Consider the following 13,052-nt stretch of genomic DNA (forward strand, 5'->3'; position numbering starts at 1 on the left):
TGAGAGGAAGCTCAGGAGTGAGAGGAAGCTCAGGCAGGTTGATGGATCTACCAGATCCTGGCTTGCTGGTGGTTCCGGCAGATCCTGGCTGACTGGCGGACACCGCACCACTGCTTAACACGGTGCCTGCCCGGTCTCTCTAGCCCCCCGGTAAGCACAGGGAGTTTGTGCAGGTCTCCTACCTGGCGTAGCCATACTCCCTGATAGCCCCCCCCAATAAATTTTTGGGGCTGATTCCCGGGCTTCCATCCACGTCGCCGTGCTGCCTCCTCATACCAGCGCCTCTCCGCTTTAGCCGCCTCTAGTTCCTCCTTGGGGCGGCGATATTCACCAGGCTGAGCCCAGGGTCCTTTTCCGTCCAGTTCTTCCTCCCATGTCCAGAAATCCTTAATACGCAGCTCCTCTTTGGGCTGCTCCTGTTTCCTCTTCTCCTGCTGCACCTTTGGGTGGCTACACTCCCCTGGTTTAGCCCAGGGTCCTCTCCCGTCAAGGATTTCCTCCCATGTCCAGAAATCCTTAATACGCAGCTCCTCTTTGGGCTGCTCCTGCCTGTTGACACGCTGCTTGGTCCGTTTATGGTGGGTGATTCTGTCACGGTTTTCATATGGTGAAGGAGAGTCGGACCAAACTGCAGCGTGTCTATTGTGATCCATGTTTAATAAAACAAACATAACACAAATCAATACAAAACACTACAAAACAAATAACCAAAAAGAAAACCGAAACAGCCTAAACTGGTGTCAACTAACACAGCACAAGGACATCAAGACACTAAGGACAATCACCCACGGCAAACTCAAAGAATATGGCTGCCTAAATATGGTTCCCAATCAGAGACAACGATAAGCACATGCCTCTGATTGAGAACCACTCCAGACAGCCATAGACTTTGCTAGATAACCCCACTAGCTACAATCCCAAATACATACACACCAAAACCCCAAGACAAAACACACCACAATACAAAAACTCCATGCCACACCCTGGCCTGACCCAATACATGAAGAAAAACACAAAATACTTAGACCAGGGCGTGACACATACCCATAACATGAGGAAGCCACCACTTTGCATTGAAAATATGCATAGTGCTACTCAGGAATAGTGGTACTCAGCTTTCTTCTTTCACTCTGCCAATTAGGTTAGTATAGTGGAGTAACTATGGTGTTGTTGATCCATCCTCAGTTTTCTCCCATTACAGCCATTGAACTCTGTAACTGTTTTAAAGTCCCCATTGACCACCATGGTGAAATCCTTGAGCGGTTTCCTTCCTCTCCGGCAACTGAGTTAGGGAGGACGCCTGTATCTTTGTAGTGACTGGGTGTATTGCTACACCATCCAAAGTGTAGTGTAACTTCACCATGCTCAAAGGGATATTCAACGTCTGCTTCTCATCTTAATGTAAACCATTTTTTATTCTGTCTGTAACAAATGTGGAGAAAGTCAAGTCGTGTGAAATCTTTCTGAAGGCAATGCATTTACAAATTATACATGTTTTACAGAATCAACATACACATTACTTTTGGGGGTCTTTCTGTGAAATGTACGGTATGGGAATGTTTAGACTGTTTTCTTTGCCCAGGTGCAGCCCTGACCTCTTCTTCAGCCAGCAGTCCTTAAATGAGTCTTTCAGTGACACCAGAGCAGTTGAACCATGTGAGTGTACATTATATGCTATATCAAATCCAACTTTATTTGTCACATGCGCTGAATACAAGTGTAGTCCTTACCGTGAAATGCTTACTTACAAGCCCTTAACCAACAGTGCAGTTCAAGAAGAGTTAAGAAAATATTTACCAAATAAACAAAGAAAAAATAATACAAAAGTAACACAATAACGAGGCTATATACAGGGGGTACCGGTACAGAGTCAGTGTGTGGGGGTACAGGTTAGAGGTCATTTGAGATGTATCCTTCATGGTTTAGTTTAAGTCAATCTAATATTGGACTATTGAGCTTGGACGAAGCCATTTCTGTCACTTTTGTGGTAGTTTAGGATTTTAGTAATTGACTTGTTATCCAAATTAACCACATTTGCCCTGTTCCACAGCTCACTGCTCACAGGGATTCGTGGTTGACAAAGTCTTTCCTTTCAATGACATTCGGATGGTGTATGAACGGGACCAACATCATTGCCAGCTTGCCTGCACTCAGACCCCTGGGTGTTCCTACTTCAGCTACGTGGTTAAAACGTATCATCTATTTGAGTATTTGGGTTGTCTGTTTGGGTGGTGGTCAAACCACTTGTTTTGTTAAATAGTTAATGGGTGGGGCTAGAGAAATGTCACTGCTCTGAAATGCAGAGCTATGAATTGAAGAATTCACGAGATCAAAATTATATACAGTACAGTGCCTTGCGAAAGTATTCGGCCCCCTTGAACTTTGCGACCTTTTGCCACATTTCAGGCTTCAAACATAAAGATATAAAACTGTATTTTTTTGTGAAGAATCAACAACAAGTGGGACACAATCATGAAGTGGAACGACATTTATTGGATATTTCAAACTTTTTAACAAATCAAAACTGAAAAATTGGGCGTGCAAAATTATTCAGCCCCCTTAATTAAGTTAATACTTTGTAGCGCCACCTTTTGCTGCGATTACAGCTGTAAGTCGCTTGGGGTATGTCTCTATCAGTTTTGCACATCGAGAGACTGACATTTTTTCCCATTCCTCCTTGCAAAACAGCTCGAGCTCAGTGAGGTTGGATGGAGAGCATTTGTGAACAGCAGTTTTCAGTTCTTTCCACAGATTCTCGATTGGATTCAGGTCTGGACTTTGACTTGGCCATTCTAACACCTGGATATGTTTATTTTTGAACCATTCCATTGTAGATTTTGCTTTATGTTTTGGATCATTGTCTTGTTGGAAGACAAATCTCCGTCCAGGTCTCAGGTCTTTTGCAGACTCCATCAGGTTTTCTTCCAGAATGGTCCTGTATTTGGCTCCATCCATCTTCCCATCAATTTTAACCATCTTCCCTGTCCCTGCTGAAGAAAAGCAGGCCCAAACCATGATGCTGCCACCACCATGTTTGACAGTGGGTATGGTGTGTTCAGGGTGATGTGCTGTGTTGCTTTACGCCAAACATAACTTTTTGCATTGTTCAATTTGGTTTCATCTGACCAGAGCACCTTCTTCCACATGTTTGGTGTGTCTCCCAGGTGGCTTGTGGCGAACTTTAAACAACACCTTTTATGGATATCTTTAAGAAATGGCTTTCGTCTTGCCACTCTTCCATAAAGGCCAGATTTGTGCAATATACGACTGATTGTTGTCCTATGGACAGAGTCTCCCACCTCAGCTGTAGATCTCTGCAGTTCATCCAGAGTGATCATGGGCCTCTTGGCTGCATCTCTGATCAGTCTTCTCCTTGTATGAGCTGAAAGTTTAGAGGGACGGCCAGGTCTTGGTAGATTTGCAGACGTCTGATGCTCCTTCCATTTCAATATTATCGCTTGCACAGTGCTCCTTGGGATGTTTAAAGCTTGGGAAATCTTTTTGTATCCAAATCCGGCTTTAAACTTCTTCACAACAGTATCTCGGACCTGCCTGGTGTGTTCCTTGTTCTTCATGATGCTCTCTGCACTTTTAACGGACCTCTGAGACTATCACAGTGCAGGTGCATTTATACGGAGACTTGATTACACACAGGTTGATTGTATTTATCATCATTAGTCATTTAGGTCAACATTGGATCATTCAGAGATCCTCACTGAACTTCTGGAAAGAGTTTGCTGCACTGAAAGTAAAGGGGCTGAATAATTTTGCACGCCCAATTTTTCAATTTGTTAAAAAAGTTTGAAATACCCAATAAATGTCGTTCCACTTCATGATTGTGTCCCACTTGTTGTTGATTCTTCACAAAAAAATACAGTTTTATATCTTTATGTTTGAAGCCTGAAATGTGGCAAAAGTTCGCAAAGTTTAAGGGGGCCGAATACTTTCGCAAGGCACTGTATTTGTTCACAATTACATTGTTTACAAAAAATGATTGTGGAACAGAGGCATGACAGAAGAATTCCATCAGTATTGACTTTACTTTCAAACCAGATTCCGATGCTATCAAAAGTACTCAGATGGTCAACCAACTACAAAAGACATTCCAGGAATCATATCTGGTTACACAAGGAATGGGTGCAGGGAAGGTATGGACTAATCTAACTGTAAGAAAAGTACAACTGTTAAACATATTGTCAGCATTCACATTGTCAAGAGTTGCAAAAAAGCTCTAAATTGAGATCATTGAGATAAATCCAATGTGGTTTTATATTAAAACCTCTACAGGATCGGTGGGTCCACACGGGACGGTTGAGCTAACGTAGGCTAATGCGATTAGCATGAGATTGATTCCCAGGACATAGACATATCTGATATTGACAAAAAAAAAAAATCTTGTTTATTTAACTGCACTGTCCAATGTACAGTAGCTATTACAGTGAAAGAAAACCAAACAATTTTTTGAGGAGAGGGCACTGTTATGAACTTGAAAGTTATTAATAAACCAAGTTGGCACATTTGGGCAGTCTTGATTCCACATTTTGAACAGAAATGCAATGGTTCATTGGATCAGTCTAAAACTTTGCACATACGCTGCAGCCATCTAGTGGCCAAAATCAAGTTGTGCCTGTAGCTGGAATAATACATTATGGCCTTTCATTTGATGATGGTACAAATAAATACAAAAATAAGTTTTTTACTTTGTGTTATCTTCTACCAGTTCTAATGTGTTATATTCTCCTACATTCATTTTATATTTCCACAATTTTCAAAGTTTCTCCTTTGAAATGGTATCAAGAATATGCATATCCTTGCTTCAGGTCCTGAGCTACAGGCAGTTAGATTTAGGTATGTCATTTTAGGTGAAAATTTAAAAAAAGTGGATCACTCAGTCCATGGGTGATTGCTCACAAAACTAAAACAAGAAATGTCGTTCTTTGTAGAAAGGATTGTTGACAAATATTTGTCATTTGTACCTTAAAGAATACTGGAGGAACTGAAGTTGGAATAATTTGTGACAATTTGACCTCACCCAGGGCTCCTTTAGGACTCCATACTTTCATCTGTAGGCGCTACAAAGTAAAAATTGGAGTCAAATGAAACTTTACCGCTTGCTATGTAATATGAGTAGTATTTTGATTTCAACAGTACATCTCTTACATACATTTATGCATATTGAAAAATATGACCATGAATATTAAAAATATATTATTTTAGATTATGCAAATTTTTAAATATATGATCCCTTCAATTCATCCCATAAAACTAATACTAGTAGAGATTCCACTCTGGAAATCTAATATGGATGTAGAATACAGATGCTTCAGAAAGTATTCACACTAGACTTTTTTTGTTTTTTTTGTTGTTTTACAGCCTGATTTTAAAATGGATTAAAAATAGCATATTTTTTGGTCACCAGCCTATACACTATACCCCATAATGTCAAAGTGGAATAATATTTCCAGGAATTTTTACAAACAAATTAAAAATGAAAAGCTGAGATGTCTTGAGTCAATAAGTATTCAAACACTTTGTCATGGCAAACCTAAACAAGTTCATCAGTAAAAATGTCCTTAACAAGTCACAGAATAAGTTGCATGGACTCTGTGGGAATTAATATTGTTAACATGATTTTTGAATCCTATAACGCTAAAAGTAGCAGAGATCACAGTCTGGAACTTAGGTATTGGTGTAAGGTATATTATAAGTTGCACCCCCTTTGGCACTTCGAACACCCTCAATTTGTTGGGGTATGGACTCTACAAGGTGTCAAAAGCGTTCCACAGGGATGCTGGCCCATGTTGACTCCAACGCTTCCCACAGTTGTGTCAAATGGTCTGGATGTCCTTTGGGTGGTGGATCAGTCTTGAAACACACAGCAAACTGTTGGGCTTGAAAAACCCAGCAGGGTTGTAGCTCTTGACACACACAAACAAATGTGCCTGGCACCGCCTGTTCAAAGGCACTTCAATGTTTTGTCTTGCCCATTCACCCTCTAAACAATCCATGTCTCAATTGTCTCAAGGCTTAAAAATCATTCTTTAACCCGTCTCCTCTCCTTCATCTACACTGATTGATGTGAATTGAACAGGTGACATCAGTAAGGGACCATAGCTTTCACCTGGATTCACCTGATCATTCTATGTAATGACATAAAATGTTCCTAATGTTTTGTACATTGAGTATTTCAGAAGTCCTTCCTCCAAAGGACCATTCTATGGAATATATTTAGTGAAAATCCCAAAGAGTTTTGAACTTCTTTGGTTCTAGTTTCATGAGGAGTCACCCCAGTGCTTTGTCTGTCCACACAGGCCCAGCAGTAGAGATACCAGTGTTTACTTTGGTTAGCGAGGAGAGGAGCATGGATGAAGCCCAGAAGTTCTGCAGGGAGTACTACGATGAACAGGCCACCATCTTCAATGCTGAGGACCAGACAGCAGCTCTGAGAGCAGTGTCAGCACAGAACCTCACTGACGCTGTCTGGGTCCACTCCCAATACCAGGCCTTTTGGCCCCAACTGGGCTATTTGAATACACTAAATGCAAAGTGTGTTGTTCATGAATTTGTAAAAAAACTATGGGTTTTGAGAGAATGCACAAGTTCAAGTAACTTTGTGTGCCAGAAAAGTAAGTTTATTTTGCATCTCTTCTCCCTACTACTCCAAAGTAATGAAAACACTTTACTTGAAGGGGGGTAGTCATTCTTAACATATTGGTAAAGTACATAGTACATTTCAAATAATGTCACCTTTAAGGGTTACTGTATGTATCCTTTGACAATCATCTAGGTGCATTTATTTAACATCAATGTCCATATCTTTTAGGGCTTTTTTAAGACAATTGTATTTTCTGTCCTTAGGCACACAATTAAACTCAGAGCTTAAATACTACATGGGTCAAGGTTCATTGACGTGGGAGGAGGCACAGACGGCTTGCCGAGCCAATGGAGATGACTTAGCGAGCATCCTCACCCAAGAGGATTACACAGCATTCCAAAGCATAACAGAGACACGGCAGTTTGAAATGTGGATTGGACTCTACTGGAAGACTTCTACCAGAATGTGGGAGTGGTCCAATGGGGACCCCTTTCCATACTGTGTGTCTGAGCCTCAACTGGGTGCTAGTAACTGCTGCTCCCTGAAACATAAGTGCCATTGGCAGACTGAAAACGTCACCCTGGAGAAGACAGACTGCTCTCTGAAGAGACCGTTCCTTTGCACTGGAAGTAAGACTTACATCTTTTATTGAACATTTCGAGAGAGGAAAAGGCAGGATTCAAACCTATTTCTGACACCATAGACATGTGTGCCAGAGTCTGTGGCATTTCCACGAGACCTGCCAGGCCACCAGACTGTCATCTTATTGGTGTTACTATGGTTCGTAAGACAGGGGCAGGGATGGCAATTTAGCCCCAATAGGGTCCCAATGCAGCAAACACTGTCACATGTCAGACACAGAGATGCTACATGTAGCCTACTCCAGCCACCTCTCTCTCCCCACCTTTCAGATATATATGTGCTCATGTGGTTTCAGTTATGAGATAATATTTCCATACTGGTAAACATAAAACACAGAGGGTTGCTACTACACAGTTCCAAAGTCATTTACAGCCTTTAAAGGACATTGGAAGAAATATTTATTATTTATTGTAAATAAGGTGAACCTCATTTGAGTGTCTGTTACCATTCATATGTCCCTCTAGAAAAGAGAATCAAGCAGACCATTGTAAGGATGTCTCTGAAATCTAACACAGGAGCTGACCTCAATGACCCAGTGATAAAGGAACAGATGTTGGAGCAGGTACAGTTGTCCTACATCTCCCACATCAGAAATCAATGTCATCCTCACTCATTTCACTGTTTTCAAGATTAGGAATAGAAACCTGACATCACATAGTATTACATTTATGATGCTCAATTAAAATTGGTGTTGCTGGCTTCATCTAGTTTGATCATATCTCATAGACAAGAAAGGAGTTTGTGAAGAATGGTAACTTCATCCAAGGCCTACGCTGGAGAAAACTGCCGAATGGAGATGTTTTTCGCAAAACAGTTGAACTTGGAAGCCCTGATGAAGGTAAGCACCTTTTGGTGCTACAGTTATAAAAATGGCCCTACTTTTGTTTAGTCTTGTGCAGAGTCCCTTGTACAGTGTGTTGTTAGGTTTTGCATCCCATTGACAGTTTGGAAATGAAGTCAGGTGTTCATGAACTATTTCCAGTGAGAGTCTTTGTACTGTTGTGTTTGTTTTCTAAGGTCAGTGTGGGTCTGGATGAAGAGGACCAGTAAAGGCAATGCAGAAGGAGAGGCATGGAAGGTCCAAGGAAACCACATTATATATTATATACCTTATAATACGTAATACAATATTATTCTTGTTAATGTCATTCAAGTTATGATAGTTCGATTTGTCGTATGAAGGTAAAATTATGACGTCAATTTACATTAGGATTGATTTAGACTTTACAATGTTTGACTAATATAACACCAAATTATAATGTAAGATATTTGTTGGTGTATGAATGTAATGTAATAATGTTTGTTGTACATCAGGGCAATTTGGTTAGTGAAGAGAAGAGGAATAAAAAGACATTTGTGTTTTTTCAAGTCTGTTGTTAAGGACATTTCAGTCAGGGACTTGCATTTTAATGAGAAAAATTATGTTACACACTCAATTATGGATGCGACTGTTGACATTCTTCAATTAAAGATGTTTGATTAGTGACATCAGTATTACCATTATTTTCACTCTCCAGCAAAAATGGTGAGATGGAGGCAGTAATCACAACAGAGTTATGTAGAATTATGTCCCAACATGCAAGCAGCAACCTTCAGGGAAGAGTACATACAGAAACACACACAGACAGACAGACTGTTGTGGGTGTGACAGAATGGCAGTATACATGTCATGAAGCTAATCAACATTTGTATATCATTAGAGTTTTCCCTGGTGTCATGGTGTGTTGTGGCAGCTATTACAGTCATAAACACAGGCTCATGTATAGCAGGGGAGGTGTGTGGGGGTCTTGTCCTTATTCGTGTAGTTGATGGCTGTTATACATTAATCAACTTGATAAACCAAGTCATGTAGGCCTAGTTATTTAGCAAATGGTTTTATCCAAATTGACATAGACCAGGAAGTAAAACCACATCCGAACTACTTCTACCGTAGCACTAAACTCCAACCAAATAAGCTACACCGTGTTCATACCAGGAACTATGGGCTCTTGTACATCCAGAATTACATTGCACTTTGTTTACACAATTGGGGATTAGGCTGCCATGACCCTGCAGGTACCACATGAAAACAAACCTTAATTATAATGCATTGGGCTGTAGGAAGACGGCCTGCTTTGCCTGGAACTGAGAGAACACACAGGTTACAAATCAAATCACATTTTATTAGTCGCACGCATCAAATACAGACCGTACAATGATATATTTGGTGTTTTCTTTGATTCTTTAACCACATATCTTCATGTCTCAGAGGTCAGTAGATATTGTACTGAACCATGCTCTTTAGCCCAAGTCCAGTGGAAATAATGAATTGATTCCTATTTACCAAATATACTGCAAATTATTGTCACAAATGTGAACTTGATACACTAACAGAAATGTACATTTGATCAAGCAACGTAGATGTACTCTATTTCTAACACTGTATAAAGTCCACTGTAATAACAGATAAAATACATTGGGTCTATTGGTCAGTGTTTGTTTATGTGGAGGGAGGGGTTGGAGCTGAAGTTTCAGCATCTCCTGGGTGTGTTCACCTGGTCAGCAGAAAGGGAGGAGAGAAACTCTATAAACTCACCTCTCTTTCCCGGTCTCCCCATCTCACAACCAAACTCTGGGGAGGGAAGAGGACAGCTAACTGGGTAGGTGTGACATAATTTCAAGCTACATAAAACATCTTGGATCAATTGAAAACATCAAATGATTTTGCACTCTGTCCTTTTCTTTTAAGAGATACTCACATAACCTTTTGTAACTTTTTCATACAGTATCTCCTTTAAATTATTTGAATGGAGCTCTTTGCTCTTTGTTTAATATTCTGACTAGAGGTAAAATCTAATATTAAAACAAAAGTTTCTCTGTATATTATGCATATCATAGACATATCAATTACCTCGACTTGGATTCTAAATGTATTTGCTACTTTCAAAGTACGTGTTCGGTTAATCGAAGTGTATACCATGTCAATCAATCAATCAAATATATTTATAAAGTCTGTACTTATCCGCCGATGTCACAAAGTGCTGTACAGAAACACAGCCTAAAACCCCAAACAGCAAGCAGTACTTGCAAATGGTGGTCCTGTTGTAATCACATAGCTGACACAACAATAACAATCACACAAGAAAACAAATGCAGATGTATAAGTGGAGTCGTGATGGTGAACTTCACCATTTTAGATGTTCCGCCTGCAGACAGTGGGAGCTACTGCTGCAGAGCAGAGATCTCTAGAGGGTTAAATAGTCCTTTAGAATTCTACAGTCTGGGCGTAGTGAAAGGTATGTGTTGCACTTCATACTACTGGCTGTCAATAGATTTTGTTCAGTGCAGATGCCACCATACAGTAGGAAGGAACATGAAGGGTTGATCGGCTTGTGTGTATTGTGAGGTGAACAAGCCAAAACTCTTTTCATGGTCAATGCTGTCTGTTCCTGAATCCTAACATTTTGTGTATGTATTGAATGTTTGAGCACACCTACCACTTCCATCAAAAAGGCGAAAGTCAACAAAGTCGGTACTGTTGGTAATGTTGTTTTGACTAGTGATTTGATGAGTGACTAGTGATGCTTTATCCTGTGTCCCTTCTGACGGTCTGTGTGGTGAAATACTTCCATTATCTGGGGAACAATATTGAGAATCAGCCAATCGCAAACCCAAAATGCAAGTCGGTGCAGGCAGGAATGCACCAATAACGACAAGTGCCAGTACTTTACATTTAACTGGAATGAGAGAGAAATTTGGAAGGAGGTTGTGTTAATTTCTCCATGGCCTTGACACTCTGTTCTGTTGCTTTCATCAATTAAATCTACATCTCTATATTACTCTGCTATCAAACAGTATGTGTTGCCTATATTTTATAATCAATAGTGGAAGATGAAGATGGTCACGTTTGCCAGTCAACACAACAAGCAGTCTGATAAGCATTTCCTCTGTATTTCCAACAGTCACCTACTCAGTCAAGAAGTACAGCCTCGTCCCTGAGAAGAAAAACTGGACCGAAGCACAAGAATACTGCAGACAACACTACACTAATCTGTCCATCATACACACAGAACAGGATTGGAAGAGTCAATTCAAGAGTCATTTAAAATGGTGATGTGTGGATTGGGCTCCATAGAGATAAACCTGATCCAGATGAAGAGTGGAGGTGGTCTGATGGGGAGGAGTTGATGTTCTTAAACTGGGATGCTGACTTTGGCACTGTGCCGTTTCAGTTTGTTCTCGTTTTCAACAACAGTTGTGTGACACCTCATTACCCTACATGTGTCAATACGGTATGGGCTCTCTCTATCTCTAAAACCACTATTGTTTCCACTTCAAATCACTGGATGTCGACCTCAAAATATCCCCTATTATTGACTTCCTGTATATGTTTTATTATTAACTGTCTCATGAAATCTGATAAATCACTTTTCACCTTTCTTCCCATAAGTTTGTCATGACAATGGAACAACAAAGAAGATGTATAAGCTGATAACCGAACCAAAGAACTAGACGGAGGCTGTGAAAGACTGCAACTATCAACAAGGAGAACCAGCCAGTATCTGTAACCAGAAAGAGCAGGATGCCTTTGATCAGGTGACTAAAGGGATCACCTGGATTGGATTAAAAAGTGAGAACAACACATGGAATTGGTCCAGTGGGGAACCATTTCAGAAATGGGACAATCCAATGTGTTTGGGCGGTGGAAACTGTGTAAAGCTGAACTATTACAGAAAATAGACAGCAGAAAATTGTTCTAAGTCATTCTCTGTGCTATGGGGGTAAATTGAACCCTGTGAGAGTGTTATCAAACTCGTGTTGACAGTTAATCATAATTTATGATTAGTTTGTATAGATCCTCCCAAATAATACAAATGTAAATGTTTTATATAGAGTACATTGTTTTAATATCATTGATCAACATGACAGGAAACAGGCACTTATTTGCATGTGTTCTTTTTGATTTTGACAGGTGAATGTCTAAGTAACACCTCTGGGGATGTGGCCAATCCTGCTACACCTGATACCACCACCTCTACTTCAACTGGATCTCCCTCTGCCAAGATGTCCACCTCACCACCTACCACTGCTAATGGACAGTCCACCACCTCAACACCTACCACGACTAATGGACAGTCCACCACCTCACCACCTACCACTGCTAATGGACAGTCCACCACCTCAACACCTACCACTACTAATGGACAGTCCACCACCTCACCACCTACCACTGCTAATGGACAGTCCACCACCTCACCAACTACCACTGCTAATGGACAGTCCACCACCTCAACACCTACCACTACTAATGGACAGTCCACCACCTCACCACCTACCACTGCTAATGGACAGTCCACCACCTCACCACCTACCACTGCTAATGGACAGTCCACCACCTCAACACCTGCCACTGCTAATGGACAGTCCACCACCTACCACTACTAATGGCCAGTCTACCATCTCACCACCTGCCACTACTAATGGACAGTCCACCACCTCACCACCTACCACTACTATTGGACAGTCCACCACACCACCAACCTCAACGTCCAGTGGACAACTGACCTCATTAGGTCCCACCTCCCCAGACAGGAAGCCCACATCCTCCCCCAGTATTACAACTTCTCCACTCCATCTTGGTGAGTGTCAAACATGGAACTACATTCTGCACAAAGGTGTACAAATGACAGTTGTTGGACATTTAATTGAAGATAAGACCTTGAGCGTATTCAGTGGTGGAAAAAGTACCCAATTGTCATACTTGAGTAAGAGTAAAGATACCTTTAAAAGAAAATGACTCAAGTTAAAGTGAAAGTCACACAGTAATATACTACTT

The 13,052-nt window shown here is 40.8% G+C and overlaps 1 protein-coding gene across 1 annotated transcript; it reads left to right on the top strand.

Moving 5' to 3' along the window:
- Positions 1–2,113: 2,113 nt before the first annotated feature.
- On the top strand, positions 2,114–8,725 carry LOC135536279 (lymphocyte antigen 75-like). Its single transcript, XM_064962639.1, has 7 exons — positions 2,114–2,192; positions 4,054–4,148; positions 6,312–6,626; positions 6,859–7,224; positions 7,702–7,799; positions 7,964–8,075; positions 8,255–8,725. The coding sequence occupies exons 3-7, from the start codon at positions 6,362–6,364 to the stop codon at positions 8,272–8,274; spliced, it is 861 nt and encodes a 286-aa protein (XP_064818711.1). The 5' UTR covers positions 2,114–2,192; positions 4,054–4,148; positions 6,312–6,361; the 3' UTR covers positions 8,275–8,725.
- Positions 8,726–13,052: the final 4,327 nt, after the last annotated feature.

Source organism: Oncorhynchus masou, unplaced genomic scaffold (genome assembly GCF_036934945.1).
Source record: "Oncorhynchus masou masou isolate Uvic2021 unplaced genomic scaffold, UVic_Omas_1.1 unplaced_scaffold_5881, whole genome shotgun sequence".
Taxonomy (NCBI): domain Eukaryota; kingdom Metazoa; phylum Chordata; class Actinopteri; order Salmoniformes; family Salmonidae; genus Oncorhynchus; species Oncorhynchus masou.